General features: G+C 37.9%; 1 protein-coding gene across 1 annotated transcript in view; it reads left to right on the top strand.

The window, feature by feature from the left end:
• GRID2 (glutamate ionotropic receptor delta type subunit 2) overlaps nt 1-19488 on the top strand; it is a 1372533-nt gene that overhangs the window by 223265 nt on the left and 1129780 nt on the right. The window contains exon 2 of the mRNA XM_075609971.1: nt 12587-12742. Within this exon, the coding sequence (XP_075466086.1) occupies nt 12587-12742 (156 nt within the window). The remainder of the gene's footprint in view (nt 1-12586; nt 12743-19488) is intronic.

Raw genomic sequence — 19488 nt, 5'->3', positions numbered from 1 at the left:
AGTGGTTTCTATAAAGCATAGAGATATGATCTCCATATTTTATCCTTCACAATGGTGACCCACGAGCGGTACTGATTTTTCAAATAAAGGTTGCCACACCGCATAGGGCTACCAGCTGTGAATGGAGTATATGCAGAAAAGTGTGAAAATTGATACAAGACTGTGCTGAAGCAGGGGAATTTTTAGCAAACAAATGCTGAGTGTAAAATTGCCCTACAAGAGAAAAAGGGATTGCTGAACTGTGTAAAAGGTATTCCAAAGCCAATTGCTGAGTGTTGAGTCACCCTGCCGGGAATGAAAGAAATATTCCATTGCAAAGAATGTTTTTTTTTCTGCAAGTAAAAAAAAGTCTACCTATGTATCTTGGGAGCAAAACAGACAACCAAAGTGTGAAGTGTGAATGCCATAATACCCAAAGATGAGACTGAAAATTACTGAACTCAGGCAGAAAAACAAATTCTGTTGCTGAAGCGGAGAGATTGCACCTAGCAAGTAAATGGTGTAAAGCAAACAGAAGTTTTTTACTAGCAACTACACATTCAGCATACCTAATGAGAGTTTATACCTAGCAAGTAAATGGTGTAAAGCAAATAGACTTTTTTTTACCTAGCAACTGCACATCTTGTATACCTGATGAGAGAAAATGCATGCACAGTACTGCTGATATTGTAAAACTTATCCAAGAAAGAAAAATTCTACAGAGATGCCTGTGAGAGCTACGACCTCTACAAGCAAAATATGCCCACCTGTAGGACTACCACAATTGGGGGTTCTAGCAAATACAGTGGCAACAGCTGCAATAGCACCTCCTGAGGTCAGGAAGAAAATTACACCTGATAGCCTAAAAATGGAGGACAAGATGCAGCGTTCCTGTAATAAACCCTACCCCACGGAAGAGTGACCCTTCCAGTCCAATAAAGAGGAAGACATCTCTTACGGGGAACCCGAACCGAGTCACACCCACAAAACACCCCAAGAATGGTGGGGGTGCCTGAACTTGGCACGAACTGAAAAGACCGCTCCCTTTGATGACGAATATGATCAGCAGGAGAAAGAGCGGGAGCAGTGGATCACCGAATATTTCCGTCAGCTATTACAGTTGCAAGAAAAGCCAGGTGGATCCAGTGACGCTGCTAAAACTTCAAATGAAGATGGAGACCCCAGTATCCCTTAAGGGACGTGTCATCCAAATCAAAAAGGTGGAAAAAGAAAAGCGGTTCTTCAATTACCGTGGAAGGAACAGACACGTCTGCAGATCCTGTGGAGGAAAAGGGGGGCCGAGATGCCCTGCAGCCTAGAGAAAATGGAGAATTCGTCCCGCGGTTAACCGAATATCCAGAGGGCCCAAGGCAGTCGTGTACCCCAAAGAAGTGTCTGTCCGGTGCCAACAGTGAGGAACCCTCAACCAACCATCCCAGGGAAGCGGAGCCAGAACCAGTAAGTGTCGATCCCTTGACCAGCCCTGAGGATGCCCTGAAAAATGCCAGGCGTGACTGTGATATACTCCATGAACAATTGAAACAAAAGAAAGATGGTTACGCGGAGCTACTGAAAAATAACGTGAAGCTACAGGAACATGTGCTCGCAATGTACTCTGCAGCCAATGCAAAAGAAAAGGGGTTCCCCCCTTGTGATGCTTGCCAGGAGAAGACTATGCCTTAAGTTTAAATCACCAACATCTTCATAGCCATGGACAGTTTATAAGACACATGATTCCAAAAACGTCCATTTGTAATAAACACAACTCCCATGTACACACCACTAGCCTGCAATAGGTATATCTTATGTGGTGATCTGGGAAATGAATGGTGGTCTGATCACATAAATGAAGTAACAAATTGTAAGTTACTCACTGCTGACCTTGTGGGATTTCCTGGTCCTGCCGCGTGCTCGTACCTAGGAGTGTCTGCAAACAAAGTGGAAAAAACGGCGGTGCATCTGCTGCTGATGAAGAAGAATGGTAGACCAAAAAACTGCAAAGAACAAGGTGCAAAAAAATTATTAAAGGCACATTTAAAAACAACAAAAGATTACTCTGACGCGTTTCACGTGGAAACCCACGCTTTATCAAAGAGAAAGTATACACAACTGATCGCGCATTTAAATACCCATGAATCCCTCCCTTCACCTGTGACGCTACACTGCTGCCTCCAATGGGAAGCGTCACGCCCCCTTGGTGACGTAGAATCCAGTGTGAAGACACTTTGTAGAATGTCCTCAAGGTGGTCTTATAAATTTAAAATTTTTGGCGATTGAGCACATTGAGACTTTGAAATGAGGGGGTGACAGACTGAACATTCTGAACAAAAGAGAAATGTTCTGGATGTTCTCCCTGAACACCATGGTCCCCTGTGGAATAAACGTGGACTGGGAGTTACAACACTTCTTGTAATAATGTGTAAGCTTGTGATATAAATTGAGAAAATTTTCATATATGTTATGTGATTAAATATATGGCTTTTTGAAGAGCAAGAATAACTATGACAATGCACATTTGTAATTGGGTTTCCCTGATTATGAACATCCTATTTCTATTTTCAGTAATTAGATAAACCACAATTATTGTAAAACATCAGGACAAATAGTTTCCTTAAAAAAAAGTCCATATATGTTGCTTTGCCTTGTACATTCAGGCAAGTGAATGAAATGCCTTACATCTATGAAAATGATCTTGTAATATCAGTATGGTTTATATTTGTTATGCATTTATATCTTTGTAATTTTCAATGTATTGTGAGGGTATCTTTTCAGCAAATGGTGTGTTTTTAATGTACTTTCACTATAGTGTTGATAGTGTTTTAATTGTTTAAGATTATTATGTGGGTTGATGTCCCTTGAACTGCAATGATTTATATTAATTAATTGTGGACATGACACCGACCCAGTATGTTATTTGTTTATTTATATACCCATGTTCTCTCCCCTCCGATTATTTAGTATACCCGATTAAGCTAAGTGTTTACCTTTTCATTATCCGTCCTAGATGGTATTTGTTTGGTCAAAATTGCTACACGAAGAGTGTGAACCTCTTGCTGAAAGACTGTCATCTGCTTTAGTGCCATACAGTTTGTCTACAAAAAGAGGAGTGCCCAACGCAACGGAAATCTCATGACCGCGCACTCGGTAAAAAGACTTTACTTGGAAAAAGTCCTCCTCGAGTGACTGAGGAGTGCTGATCTCAAGCACCTTCGGGAGGAGACAAAAATAAACTGGAGAAAGGGCTCCAATCCCAGCGGGACAGAGGGTTCTCTTCCTCCATCCACTCTCATTCAAGTCACAGAAAGATCTCGAATGAGAGTGGAAGGATGGGCTTTGGCCGTGGTAAGCCCGAGCTTCCCACAAACAGGGGAGGTATGTAACAGGGGACTTATCACTGTTCACAAATGTGCCTCTAATCCAGCAGTGTGGTGGTTAACTGCTGCTAGGCAATTAACTAACACCACCTGCCTGATTGCTTAGAAAAGCCTGTCTTTTGAGACAGGAAGTGAGACTCCTTTGCTCACACCTGAGCTGAACTTTGGAGACAGAGCAGAGATTCCTTAGTCCACAACTGGGCTGAATCAAGGAAGGGCAGATGTCTTGAGTGACAAGCTGACCACAAGACAAAAAGGACAAGATTCTAACCTGGAGACAGGCATTTTCTGTGCACACAAGGGCGCGGATCCAGGAGAGCAGAGAAGCTTCCCCTACAGCGGCCCAGCTAACAGATAAGACTTTTTCATATAAGACTATTATCTAGGTCTGTGTATTAATAAAGGTCTCCATGATTTGGGGCTGGAAAAGAGCCTAGCTAACCAACCCAGTCAGAGATCGCTGAGCAACATGTGTAGATAGTCTCCAAAGCAGAGATAGGTTTTCTTTGTTTGGCTCACTATTTCGCTTATGTTGATTTTTTGCTGTGTTTTAAGCGACAGGCACAATAAAGGCTTGTTATGATTTCACCTTACAACATTCTCCATTGTGTACCTCTGCACATGTCCTCCTACAGGGGGTTTAAGATTATATATTATTGTTATATTAGTTTAAGCATTTTGTATGTTTCATCATGTGGTTTTATTGATTTGATCATTTTTCCTTTATATACATGACTACACATGTATATATTTCACTTTATACTTAATGAAATTTATCTGTACTTTTATGTTTATGGAATGATCGATGACCTGGGTTATATGTATATGTGTATGATCATATGTATGCATATGGACATGTTTTTTTATTATTATATTTTTTGATTATAGATATAATTGTATAGAGAATTTTTTTTTGGGGTCCTTTATTGTTTATTCTGGACTTCAAGAGCCCGCTTGGGAAGGAGACACTAGGTCAGCGGTTCAGGGCCGGCTGACCGTCCCTTCCCCCCTCCTGACAAAGGAGCACTCTGGCAGGGACTGGCATTTACCCCCTGCTAGGTTTTTGCTGCTGCCATTTATACCTCCAGTTCTGGTCTCCTGTCTTTATTTGTGCATTACATATGTGTACATAGCAGGTTAGAGGAGAACCTCCTGGCAGCCTCCCTGGTCATGTTTTTCTCAACAGTGATAAGTCCCTGTTACAAGTACTACATACGGGTTCAATATGAAAAAAAGAGTGAGATCACAATAGCTACAATATAATAAACCCACAGTTTAATATCTGAAATTAAATTTGGAATAATCCTATAATCTTGTGTGCTATCATTTGTACCTTCACCTTGTGACTGATTAATCATTTTTTTATTTGAGTTCAGTTTGACTATACGCCTTGTTATTAGTTTTACATTACACTTAATATATGGGAGCTTATCTTTTTCCAGGACCTTTTGAAACAGTATTATTTATACTATTTTTTTTAATCCACCCCAAAGCAGCTGTGAACTGTCCAGGGCAAACACTTTCCGGTAATTATCATTAATGAAATGTTTTGCAAATTGTATTTAAATATATAATTTGCCCAGCAGCACCTTTTACATTTAATTACTGTTACAGCAAAGTACCCCATAAATATATTTAAATCGTGCTTTGAAGTACCGCCATATGTAGCAGAGATTTTATGGTTCAGTACAATCAGACATCTGAAACCATTATTGAAAATATCTGTCACATGGAAGATTGCTAAATGTTAGTAGTCAGGACTTTCTGATCTTATTATTTTCTTTCTGAAAGTAAAGCAAAAGTTTAGTACCCATGAGTGAAATTCCCTTTATGTAAGACAATAGTTAAATGTTTGAGTCAAGCTGTGGATATATTTCGACTCCCTTCTAAATTTGCTTAAAAAATTGAAGACTCGAATAGATTCTTTGGACGACCCTGAGCATATTTTACATTTCAGTAATTATAAATACAGCTTAACCCCGTTATAGCGCGGTCCTCGGGGCCACCCGTGACCACCGCATTATAAACGGGGTCGCGGAAAAAAATGGGCGCCAAAATTTTTTTTTTTGTGGTGGTACTGTGTCCGCCGGAGGGGGAAAGCTGAGAACTTTCCCAGCATTCCCAGACCCGGTGGGGAAACAGCACACAGCACTTACCCGGCATCTGGCAGCTCTTCTCCCTGTCTCTGCTTCCTGCTTCTGCTTCCGTCTTGCGAGAGCAAGCTCCCTTAAAGAGACAGTGTGTCTCTGTGTTTGTGTGTGTATTTGACTGTGTGAGACTGTGTGTGTGTGCAGTGTGCTGTGAGTGTATGCAGTGTGCTGTGAGTGTGTGCTGAGTGTGTGCAGTGTGCTGTGAGTGTATGCAGTGTGCTGTGAATGTATGCAGTGTGCTGTGAGTGTGTGCTATGAGTTTATGCTGTGTGTGTGTCAGTGTGTGTGCAGTGTGCTGTGAGTGTATGCAGTGTGCTGTGAGTGTATGCAGTGTGCTGTGAGTGTGTGCAGTGTGCTGTGAGTGTATGCAGTGTGCTGTGAGTGTGTGCAGTGTGCTGTGAGTGTGTGCAGTGTGCTGTGAATGTATGCAGTGTGCTGTGAGTGTATGCAGTGTGCTGTGAGTGTATGCAGTGTGCTGTGAATGTATGCAGTGTGCAGTGAGTGTGTGCAGTGTGTGTGCAAAAAAAAAAAACATTTAAAATTTTCTTTTTTAAATTCGGGGTCCACGCTCAAACCGCGTTATAGCGGATCGCGCTATAACGGGGTTGACCTGTAATGATGAGCACATAAAAGTGTATCAGATAGGCCCTCTCTTAACCTTGCCTATCCCATAAACACAGATCCTACAGTGATTCCTGTGCAGCCAGAGAAGCTAGATAATGACATGTTTAGGTACTTCACATTTTGCATTTTCTTGGTATAGGTGGAGTTGCACACTTCTGGTTTTCCTCTTATCATATATTCTCAATTTCTCTAGCAAACTCCTCCTTTTCTCATAGGAATCTACCTGTGAATGTCATACCTAGCTTTTTTTTCAGATCCTCGCTTCTTCTTTTTATACACCTTGTCAGTGATCTTAACTCCTTTGTTGTTATACATATGACACACAGATACTGTACATGTATTTTACCTAGTGCTTATACCTACATAAAACTCCTGATGCTACAAATTATTTTCAGGTATCCTAGATGTGTCACCTTAAAATTATTGTCTAAAACTAAACATATTATACTGTCTACGACACGTGGTTCCATTGACACCTATAGTCAATAACACTATCAAACTGTAAGAATGTTTACATTTTGCTTTTTCCTTCTTCTTTCACATGCACACTGTTGCCACGTCTTGCTGGTTCATCCTGTGTAACATTGATAGTATCTTCTCTTTTCTAAGTCACTCTAATTTATGCCCTCATTATCTTTGATCTTAACTTCTGCAACCTGCTTCATACTGATTTCCTGCCTCACAGTTCATCTTACAATATATTGAAAACTCAGTTGCCTACATTATCTCACTCTCTGAAGGATATATCTTTTGCTATTCTCCGCAAATCTCTTGACTGACTTCTAGAGATTGGCAAACCTGTCCAAGATAGGTATGCAAATCTTTTCACAAAATTTGGGGGGGAAAAAAATGTTGGGAAAGTTAATTGTTGCATAGGTTTTGCAGTGTATCTCCTTAATTGCACCTCTAATATGCAATATATAGGAGACCTACGAGACCAGTTGCGTGTTCGGAGTCTGAAACACTTGCTAAACATTAGAATGGGTTTGGAAACCCATAGTGTTCCTTTACATTTTAAAATTATCATAATTCTGATCCATCTGGTCTTACATTTATTGCCATTGATTAGGTTAAACCAGACTGGAGATGTGGCAATATATTATAAATGCTGTCCCAGAGAGAAACTCTCTCGATTTTTAAATTAGACACACTCCAACCTAAATGTTTAACTGTAGATATAGATATCAACTCTATTATCATTTAACGTTTGAGTTTGATATAATACATATGTATATTTATGGTTTTTCATATGTGTTTATAGCATCAGTAATCTCTCTCCCCCTAATTCTCTCCCATTTTTAGTTGAGTACAATACCTGTCCTGACACCTCCACCCCAGGCTGCACACATGACTAGTTCTATTCTGCAAACCACAGTTCTTCGCCTCTCACTTGATTCACTATTTAAGTTAAACATACAGTATTCATTGGTTTGACTTCCTTTACTTCCATTGGGAAATATGAGTTTCACTGTCATTGCAATTCAACGGTGGGCCTAATACATTTATTTGACAGTCAAGTTAAACAAACATTGAGATGGTACAACAAAGAATGACATGCCATTGTTTCTGTAACCCATCCTCTGGTTTACTTTATTCTCAGCTACTGCACCCAATTGTATTTCCTAAATAAGACTATGGGCCTCATTCAGAAAGCGTTCATAAGCCACATATCAAGCACTTATCACCCAAAATGCCTACTGCTATTCAGTAAGCAGTGATAAGTGGGTGATAAAAGACTGAATTGCTCAAAAAAAATTGGTCATAAAAAAAATCACAGCGGCAGCAGTGATAAGCCACTTATCACCACTTTTCGGCATGTTCATAAACTCGTGCAATTCTAGTAGCAGTGATTTGGCTATGAACGCCTATCACCGCTCTAGAATGGTGATTTTATCACAAAATTCTCACGCCAGAAAAAGTTGGCTTAAAGGTGTTGGAAACCTGCAGAGAAGCGGCGAGATGGACTAAGAAAAAAAATGCATGTTTCCTGCATAGGATTGATGCCGGGAATCTCTGGAGCTGATATCCATTAATATTAGCACCAGAGACCCCTGGCATGAATCATGTGCAATAAAAATGCATTTACAGTAAACTTCATTACCATAGCGGATAGCCTCAGGGACCCCTACTTCCCGAGATACAGGCCCCGTTATGGGGGGCCAGTATCTCCTATGCATTTAAATGTCCGCGTCAAGTGACCATGGGAATAAAATGCATAGGAGATACCGGCACCCCATAATGGGGCCTGTATCTCGGGAAGTAGGGGGTCCCTGAGGCTGAAACCAATGCTGTTCAGCTCAGGAGACCCCCTGCTCATCTAAACTATTAACAAAATTAAAATTTATACACATACATTTCGGGCGATATTTGCACAGGGAGAGACGGCTCTCTCAGAGCAGCTCTCTCTGCAGCAGACACAACTTGCCTGGTAAGGCCTTTTCAGAGGGTCGTTCATCAGATCACTGGCTTATCACCCGTTTTGTGAATTTTGCTATGACAGGTAATGAAGGCTTTCTGAATACCGTGATAGCAACGCTCATAAAAAGGGTGATTTAAATGGTCCAGTGATTTTTTTTTATGAACCTTCTCGGAATGAGGCCCTATGTGTTTGCTGTCATGTACGATATATATTAGTATTGTTTTATTAACTTTACACTGAATGTATACTATTATACCAACACAGATCAGCCCTGGCATTGGTATATAGGACGTACTGTATAGCAAATGAGAATTAAAGTCATTGACTGAGCCACTGATTGCTCCACCTGTGCTGAAGCAGGAATATTCTTTAAATCTGACCTGTTGGTGGCCCTTGAAGACTGGAGTTTGCCACTACTGTTCTATACCATCTCCAGAAACCTAAGCAAACGCTGAAAGTTCTAATCCATCCAGGATTGGATATATTACACAAGTAAAAGTGAAGCTACTTTTTAGCTGACAGTTAATTTCATAGAATTAACATTACTCTTATGAAAGTTGAGAGAATCTGCTCCAATGACAGCTGCCTGTGTTTCCAATCCCATCCCTGCAGTGCACAAGGAGCATGAGTACCAGGGCAAAGCCCTGCTTCATTTGTCTTACAAAATTAGTTAGGGACTCAGGTGTTCAAAGCTGTGGGCAGAAATTGTCTGTACACCATTGGAAAGGCCCAGATGAATGCTTATTAAAGATACCAATTGTTGTGATATCCTTTCTTGTCCTTTTCCTTATGTCAAGGCTCAACCCTACAAGTTACAACCCATTTTTTTTTATTTTTTTCAATAATTTCACAAAATTACATGAGGGGGGAGGAGTGTGGTGCCAAAAATGTGCAACATTTTACAAATTTGATGACAATTGTTAAATTGTTCAGTTTGCTAAGTTTTTTTAATTAATTGCATTTTTTTTTAAAACGACGTCACATGACTAACGATACCATGAAAAACATTTTTTTAATTTGCTGTTTCTTGGCAATTTTGTTTTCACAAAAAATGGCAAATTTAGTCGCGTTTAACTTTTGCAAAAAATTTGCAATTTGCGACTCAGGACTGTGGGACTAGGACAGTTGTGAAATATTCCCTATTAGTATTCTGTATTTGTACCTGATTATTGTATTTGTCAATTTTTATTTCGTTTTTTTTTCCTGCCATTACTCTATACCCCAGTTAATATAAATAAACTTATTCAAAAATGTGTTTCCATTTTGTTGTTTCAAAGGATCTGCTGTCTGAAATGTATACACATTTAGAGTTTCCTGGTGGTTTTTATTTGGCTCACACCCCCGATAATTCCCAGGTGGAGGCACTGAAGCGCAAAAGTGAATAACATACAGAGTGTAAAACAAGATGAGGGCTGAAGAACGCCTCACCCTTAGGACAAATAACTCTGAGCAATTAAATGAATGAGTTGCTTGGCAAAGTAATGTACTGTATGACAGCTGAGTTTCCAATACTAGGCTTAAGGTGTGTTACATTTCATACTGCTGGACATTTTAAGAATGAGGGGTATGGAAACATACATTCTAAATTCACTATCAATTATACTAAAAAGGATATTGTTATTATAATTATTCAGGTTGCTTGTCTGCCAGAGCATCATGTTTATAGCCAAACGTTGCTGCTTTATGTAGTGCTGGGTGTTCACAGATACAGTAATTGTTGCTGTAGTAAATCCAAGATGAAGATTCAACCAGTCTTCAATAAAAATGTTAATGTATGCAGGGGTTTGTCAACATGTTGGTGTTATAATCCCAACTTCATCAGGACCTCAGTAATTAGCTGTACAATAGGGACATATAGTGTGACAAAATACCAAGTATCCACCAATCTCAGAGCATGGGTCTCTAACACACTATCTCTGCACAAGTACCATGTCCCAGGAAGAGACCGTTACATAAAACCATCAATTCCAGACAAAAAAATACTGAGTTAAATAAGATGCGAATAATTCAATGCTATGTTTGTGTGTATGTGTTTTTATTTATATAGCGCCATTAATGTACATAGCGCTTCACAGTAGTACAGTAATACATGTGACAATCATATAAATAACAAATAACAGATCATGGGAATAAGTGCTTCAGACATAAAAGTAACATTTATGAAAAGGAGTCCCTGCTCCGAAGAGCTAACAATCTAATTGGTAGGTGGAACATAGATACTGTAGGAGGGCATACTGGTAAGTGTGTCTGCAAGGGGCCAAGCTTTATGTATCAGGTGTATAGTATTAGCCACGGAGCTACTCAAATGCTTTGTTAAACAGGTGTGTTTTAAGGTGGATCTTAAAGGTGGATAGAGAGGGTGAAAGTCATGAATTGAGGGGAAGGCATTCCAGAGGTGTGGGGCAGTCAGTAAAAAAAGGTTTAAGGCGGGAGAGGGCTTTAGATACAAAGGGGTAGAGAGTAGACATCCTTGAGCAGATGAGTCGGGATTGTGCATAGCGAGAAATTAGGGCTGAGATGTAAGGAGGGGTAGAAGAGTGTAAAGCTTTAAAAGTGAGGAGGAGAATTGAATTTGTGATGCAGGATTTGATAGGAAGCAGGAGAGGAATTTCAGCAGGGGAGACACTGAGACAGATTTAGGAAAGAGTAGAGTGATTCTGGCAGCAGTGTTTAGGATACATTGTAAGGGAGACAGGTGAGAGGCAGGAAGGCCTGACAGCAGGAGGTTACAGAAATCGAGACTGGAGAGAATGAGGGCCTTTGTCAGAGTTTTAGCAGTTGAGCAACAGAGGAAAGGGTGTATCTTTGTGATATTGCGGAGTAAAAAGAGATACTTGTTAAGGAACAATGTGTACATATGTGTATAAAGGGCTGTCAGTCGGGAGACATGAATCAATAATGAAGCAGAGGCTGTTACTTTGTATATAACATATGTTATATAATCGTACAGTCTCAAAAGCACCTACAGTTAATCTTCATCTTGGTCTTTGTGACACCTCTGCTAGATTGAGTCTCTGTGCAAGGCTCTGTGATGGTTCTGCTTGATTTAGCCAGGGGCTTTGTGACACCTACATTGGATTGTGTTTGGGTTTTGTGTGCTTATTGAAGTCAAGGTCACAAGGTTTTCGCCCATCACTGAGAAAATTAAACGTATTTCCAACTTTTGTCAGAGGAAATATTGTTGTAATCTATTCACTCCCCTCTGTGTGCATTGGAATCTGGGCATACAGTAGTATGCTTTATATTGCTCTGTGTTGCATACTTTTTAATTGAATTTGTGTGTTTCCAGCTATATGAATTAACCTCAGTTAACATGATGTTGCTAAGTGTTGGTTGTCTATTAGTTTTCTTTACTGATTGAGAAAAAAATGACTAACATCTAAGAATAGAGTAATGCATACTTGTGATAATTGTGACCATAAAAACATACCACAATCATCATTTCTTTCTGTGGATTTCTCAACTGTTGACACCACTTTGCACTGTCTGGGCAACCTGCAAAGCAAGAGAATACTGGGAAATTAAAGAATGACATTAAAAGTGGTTGTTTTACAGTTTATGGTGACTTTATTAGCAAATAGGAGCAAAAGTGAAAACTACATTAGTCTTTGTGTTGGTTATCCATCGCAACCCTTCCCATACCTGTTTGTACTGTACAGCTTTTCACAGCTGCAATGTCATCAAAGATCAGCTTCATTTTTAGTTGGATTATCTATAGTCAGAGACATTTATTATGGTACATAGACTAAAAAGCACTTTCCTACTGAATAAGGTACAAAATACCTATTATACCTGCCACATTATATAACATCAGATGTCACAGTGGTAGGAAGCTACAACTATATAGTATATAGATGAGTTATTTATGTTTGCGGACAACAATTTACAATCTTGAAAGCCTGTTCTTTCCTTTCTCCAGCAGCAACAAAGTCTTGTTTTGACAGTGCCTCCAAGTGTTATGACAGCTGGTTTACTGATTCCCTTTTCACTACTTTTATATGCCACTAATCTTTAATAAATATGATGTTTTTCCATTGCAGGGGCAATTTTTGATGAATCTGCCAGGAAAGATGATGAAGTATTTCGCATGGCAGTCGCGGACCTTAATCTTAATGAAGATATCTTGCAGACAGAAAAAATCACATTTTCTATTACATTTGTGGATGGGAACAATCCTTTTCAGGCTGTCCAAGAAGGTAGGAAAACCACAATGGTTGTTTATACAAATCATTTTAAATGGCATTCAATACAATGAGGGGTTGAAATGGAAGTATACATATAATACATATTAGAAAGTTTTCATAGTGAATGTTTTTGTAATCAGCTATTGCATTTTCAGCTGTGTAGTAATATGTTAAAACAACCCGTTCACTTAGAGGCGTGGAGGACGATTTTAAATTTAGCGACGCATCCGTTTGTACTTGTATGGCTGAAAATCCCCATTGTATTCAATGAGAATTTTAAGCTGAAACAGCCCAGGCAACCACTCTGGTGGCTATACCATAAGACCCTCCATTGATGTAAACAGGGAATTTCGGCCAGAAATGACCAGATTGTCCGCTACATCTGATATTCAGTAGAATCAGCCCTTTGTTCTATAAACTCTGAAAACTCCCATTCAGGTTAATGGAAGTTTTCAACTGATCCCAACACGATTGGCCATGTGAAGAATAAGGCCCTTAATGGTAGTGGGGGACACGTACAGTTGTTGGTTTTCGTTGTGTGTTTTGCTTGTCTCTTTCTATTTTTCATTTAGGCTACATGTACTATATTATTTTAAGGCAGATTGTTAAGCTCCTCTACTATTGTAAGGGCCTGCATGCATTACTTCCCATCAGTTTCCTAATACTGTAATGCAAATATTTCATTTTCATCCTAGATTTGTTGTAAATTGTTATACAAATGTAGCATCAGTTATTCTACCTGTTAACACAATAGATCATGAATAAGTAGATCTTAACCATGTCTTTTGGATAGCATTATGGGCTTTGATTGGAGCAGCCCCAAAATATTGCACTATGGATTTCCTGCCCTGGCACGTTATCAGGCCACTACACTGTACCTTTTTTTGAAACAGCATTTCTCCCCTGAATGAAATTAAAATAGGAGATAAACCATGATACTGTATTCTGTCATCAGCTTTTCATGTTTTTAATTTTGTTTTCTTAAAATATTTTTCTATGTTTATACTTGATGTTGATTGTACTCAGTGGTCAGAACAACTAAAATATGTTATTTTTTTGCGCAAGCAGACATAATTGCTGCCTTATGGGTATAATGAAAAAAGAATTTAGTCTGAACTGTTTCTTCATTTTTATACAGTATATGCCATTGTATTTCCTCTTCACACAAAGAAGGCTCACCTAAAAATTAATACTTATGCACCTGATGCAGCTAATGCACTGAACCCAGTTCCTCTATTTTCTCATGCCTTTATTACGTGCCAAAAGAATGCCATTTTAATTTCTGTGACTGTTATCAACATTTGATGTAATGGGTTTCTCAGTGGGTAGTAGTAGGGTGAAAGGTGCACTGACGCGACATCTCAGGAACGCCTGAGGTGCACGCACATCACCAGCCAAGGTGTGATCAACATTTGAAGAAATTCCCTTAGATTAAGGGACAAAGTGGTACTCTAGAGGACTTTCACAATATGAAAAACAGCATTTAATGTAGAGGGATCGATTTTCCAGTCTGCAACTCAGCTCTTTGTCAAGATTTGACAAAAACATGTTTTTTTTTTCATAATGTGAAAATCCTCTGGAAAGCCTCTCTGTCCCTTAATTTGAGAGAATTTCTTCCATTGCTCAGTGAGTATATATGTGATTTAATAAAAAAATAACTTCAACATAAGATTTCAGGTCTTTCATTAAAAAGCACAAATTATATATATATATATATATATATATATATATATATATATATATATATATATATATATATATGTGTTTTTATACTAGGCATTTTTACACCATGTCTAAAATTAATAATGAATTATCAATTCTAATGCTGTAATACTTAAATATAATAAAAACATGTTTTTCTTTTTATGACATTTGTTTTTCCTAACTGAGTTTTAACCTACTGCTCAGGTGTATTGCAATAAATAAAAATTAAAAAAACTATAAGCAGACAGTGCAGTTGAATCAATAAAATAGTTAAGCCGTTATTAAAAACAGAGAGAAGATTAAAGTTGAATACCCCCACAAATGCTTAAGAAATTTACATTTTTGGACATTATAGAATAGTTTGTTATCGTGTATTTAGTATAGATTTCACCCTCCTGAAAAAAAATCTAACTTATATCTGAATTCTCTTTAAAGTATCAACTTTTTAAACACCCATTATATCCCAGAGTAAACGCTGTGCTTACCAGTGAAACCACAAGTGGGTAGTAAACTGTACCAATCCAACTCTATGCAATTTGATCAGACATTAGAAGATTCTGTCATTGGTGCTGGGTTCATAATTCATAATACAGCTTAGATTTCAGGTAAAATAACAACAACAAATACCTGGTACACATGAGAGTACTTTCAAGGGAATCTGATTTTGTTTTTTTGTTTTTAATAATAATAAAACCAAAATCATATGGATGCGAAGAAGTTCTGCATATAAATATGTATAGTAGAACCTTACTGCTAGAAAATCTTTCACATCGCAGTGATATGCTACGGAAATGGTCCAGAGACTAGGTTCGGAAATTGTCTTAATTGTAAAGCTCAACAAAAAAATCTGATTTTAGTTTTCTTGGTGAGCAACAGCTTTTTTTTTAAAGTTGAAAACTATGTAGATATCATAATAATGCTTTAGAGGCTCAGTTAAGCAAAAGAAAAAATAGATCAGTACAGTATTTATTAAATGAAAATATTGCTACTGAAATTTAGCATTTTACTACTAAAGTTGATTTTGTAATGAGTGACCCAAATACCAATAATACATACATGCTAAATTTGATTTGTTTAAATAATGCACTTATGACCATTTAAAAAGACTATACATAACTGAATAGTTGCTTTTATACATTTTCACTAATTATCCTGTAACCTCTACTGTACGTTAGAGTTTATCATTGATGTGTTATTTATTGATGAACAATTTGTGTTTACTATATATTACTATTCTATATATGTTCTCAAAAGCAAGGGTCATTTAGTTCAATTCTTTGCCCAAAGTATTCTAAGCCTACAGTATGTCTTAAAATACTTTGGCCAAAGAATTCGACTGAATTACATTGCATAAGAGAAGAGATAGAGATAAATATTTAAGTATATAATATGTCAAATTGAATGTACTGTAGCACTAGGCCTTTTTGTCTTTTATTTTATACATGAGGTCACAATACTAGTAGCACTCATATATATATATATATATATATATATATATATATATATATATATATATATATATATATATATATATACACATACATACACATACATTCAGATCCTATATACAGATTATATATATATATATATATATATATATATATATATATATATATATATATATATATATATATATATATATATATATATATATATATATGATCTGTATAATAGGATTTATGTTAATTGCAATTATTTTTAGCTATCAAAAATGCTGTGTTTACCAAAGGTAGACTAAACTACTCATGCAACCGAAGCTTGCGCATCACGTGAGCGGTTTGCCCAATAAGGGCGAACCAGCTCTGTGACATCAAGGCCGTGCCCCCAACATGCCCCCTATGCACGCAACTAGCAGGACACAAATCGCTCAAGCAAAATGAGCACCTTACGTTACGGAACTCGTGCGCCAAAGCACTCGCATTCACCCTGGCCGCAGCCTTAGAAACATCCTTGTTGCTCTGGTAAAGTCAAAACTGTGTTTACCCACCAAACCTATAATTATTCTAATGATTTAAGGAGATCAGTACAGTAGTAAATTAGGCACTCTGTTATATATGAAAGGGTTTAGTTAGAAAGTAGCACAGTTTTATAAGGTAACTCTTTCTGTGAAGGTCGCATTCAAGGATTCTGATGAGAAAAGCTTTAACTTAAAAATATTTTCCTCATGGGTACAGTACATAAGTGGTTCACTTTACTTTGACGGGTGTGAAATGCTCACATGAGAAGTTGTCTTTTCACATTTTCCCAAGTGATTCAGCGACCCGTTTAAATCCTCAAACTTCATGTTATGTTCCTCTAATGTATTTAGATTTTCTTTTAACTTCTTGGGCTTAACCATCTATCTGAAGTGTTGAATGCAGACTATACCCTGTTTCTCTTTTCTCTTGCATGTTTTGTAATATGGCACTACACAAAAACATTAACCATTCTGTTCTGCTCTGCCATTAGGCTCCTCCAACATTGCACTTTAATATAAAATAATGCATTAAAATAGTTCTGTAATTTAGCAAATAAAACATCACTTGTGAGCACATTCACATCTCAGACAGATTTGCAATCCTGCTTCTCACCATTGTCTTTTAGCATACAGTACTTCCACTGCAGCCATGGATTCTGGAAATTGACATGTGAAACACTGTGCCACTTTTTTCTTCAAATACATTTGAACATGGACCCCTCCCTATAAGCTAATACCTAATATAAGAATTCTAAGAAAATAATATTTCTGAAAACAAAATCCTTAACAGTCCAGAAGAGATGTCACAATTTTTGCTAAACATATTATAACATACAATATTGATTGAGACATTTGTGATCATATCAATAGCATAATAAGCATTTTAAGGGAATATAGACAGATTAGCCTTTGAGCACATGACACTTCTGGGTTGGCGACATCATGACGCTCTGGGCATCATAACATGATGATGTAACAGTGCATGGCCATAGATGCACTGCAGGAACCAGGGACATCCCCACGGAGCAAAGAGATGTCACGGAGGAGCATCACCATAGAACATGTCAACAATCCCCCAGGCACAAGAAATGGACCAGAGGCAAGATCTGTGATAAAGTAGAAAAGACTCAATAATAAAAAATAAAGTAGAGCAAAGGAAAAAAATATAGGACTGGATGAAAAAATATGCATAAGCACATATGGAACAAATTAAAATTAATGAACTAAAAGGAAAAAATATATAAATATAAAATAGGTATTTATTAAAAAATCACATAATTGAAGAATCTAAAAAATATGATCAAAATTAGGAAATCCTAAACCAAAAATGTGAGTTCAAAGTCATTATTGAGATGATGTGGTTTAAGACTTTTGAGTGTTAAGATCCAATAAGCATCATGTTGCAGAAGCAATTTATCAATGTTCCTCCCTCGACCAATAGGAGACAGGTGTTCAATACCCAAGAAATGCATGGAGGAGATACTGTATGCCTATGTTCTTTACGGTGCTTGATTAGAGTTGTGTTTTCATCACCCCTTTTGATATTACTACGATGCTCAATAAAGTGTGTCTTAAGCTGTTGTGCAGACTTTCCGATGTAAATATGACTACGTGGACATTTAAGCATGTCGATAACATGTCTCACGTGATTCTCTGATGAATATATAACGTAGTCCACTCCCATCAACTCAGTGACAAAAAGTCTCACCTACAATGAGCGAACTACATTCTGAGCATTTGTAACATCCAGGTTTTTTTTATAGTTTAGAAAGGGTTCGATAACATATTTGTCTTGGTCATCTGTCTTGACTAGAGAGTCTCCTAGATTTATTCCTCACTTATACACTAACCTGGGTCTAGCTGAACAGAATGAACCAATACCTGGGTCAGTTTGAAGAATTGTCCAGTGTTTAAAAATAGTATGCAGAAAGAAACTTGTGGGAAGCGCAGATGTCACCGAATGTGGAGAAATATATATATATATATATATATATAGTGTAGTATGTTCTACAGGAAAAAAACAACTTCAAAAATCACAAGTGCGGACTCACAATTTCTCAAAAAAATACAAGCAGTGTGTATGTAGTATGGAAGACTTGCTTGATATGAAGTACCAGGCTTCAGCAGGACAGACCCTCAATGAAAGAGATGACACTCTTAGTGCAACATTGCATGTTCACTGTAAATATATTTATAAAGCAATAAATATTGCACTCACATTTTGCACTATGTTCATAGACACGTAAAATTATAGATGCACAGCTTTCGTGTTCGCCGTCAGCCCCACTCCCGAGATCGCATCGCGTCACTTCCGGTTTGGCCCGTCGCTTCACTTCCGGTTTGTGTCGATCGCAGAGTTGGGCCACATGGGTTAGGGGGGTTCTGGGTACACTCGTAGGCTGCTGCTGTTCACTCAACGCGTTTCGCTTTTCTCCAAGCTTTGTCAGGAGTGGGGCCGACGGCGAACACGAAAGCTGCGCATCTATAATTTTACGTGTCTATGCACATAGTGCAAAATGTGAGTGCAATATTTATTGCTTTATAAATATATTTACAGTGAACATGCAATGTTGCACTAAGAGTGTCATCTCTTTCATTGAGGGTCTGTCCTGCTGAAGCCTGGTACTTCATATCAAGCAAGTCTTCCATACTACATACACACTGCTGGTATTTTATTGAGAAATTGTGAGTCCGCACTTGTGATTTTGGAAGTTGTTTTTTCCTGTAGAACATACTACACGATATATATATTTTTTTCTCCACATACGGTGACATCTGCGCTTCCCACAAGTTTCTTTCTGCAATCAACAAAAGGAGGAATTGGATCTTCTCCTTAAGGGTTAAGCTGCGAAGTTTACTGGTTTACAAAATCATTCACTATATTCACTTATAATGCTTAATAAATCAAGTGAATAATATATCACTGCACCTCTATTAGAAGCGCCTCACACCCCCCTTTTAAAAATAGTTTGCCTAATTAATTTGTATGAGCCCTTATTATAGATCTATCCAGATGTTCCTCGGTATAGTCCCGTTCCATGAAACGGTTCGGTGGGTGGTGACTAGTCTCATGTAATTAGGTGTTCTTGTCAGTTGG

Source organism: Ascaphus truei, chromosome 1, assembly GCF_040206685.1.
Source record: "Ascaphus truei isolate aAscTru1 chromosome 1, aAscTru1.hap1, whole genome shotgun sequence".
Lineage (NCBI taxonomy): Eukaryota > Metazoa > Chordata > Amphibia > Anura > Ascaphidae > Ascaphus > Ascaphus truei.
The sequence above is the reverse complement of the archived record's forward strand: the minus strand, read 5'-3'. Positions and strand labels throughout refer to the sequence as shown.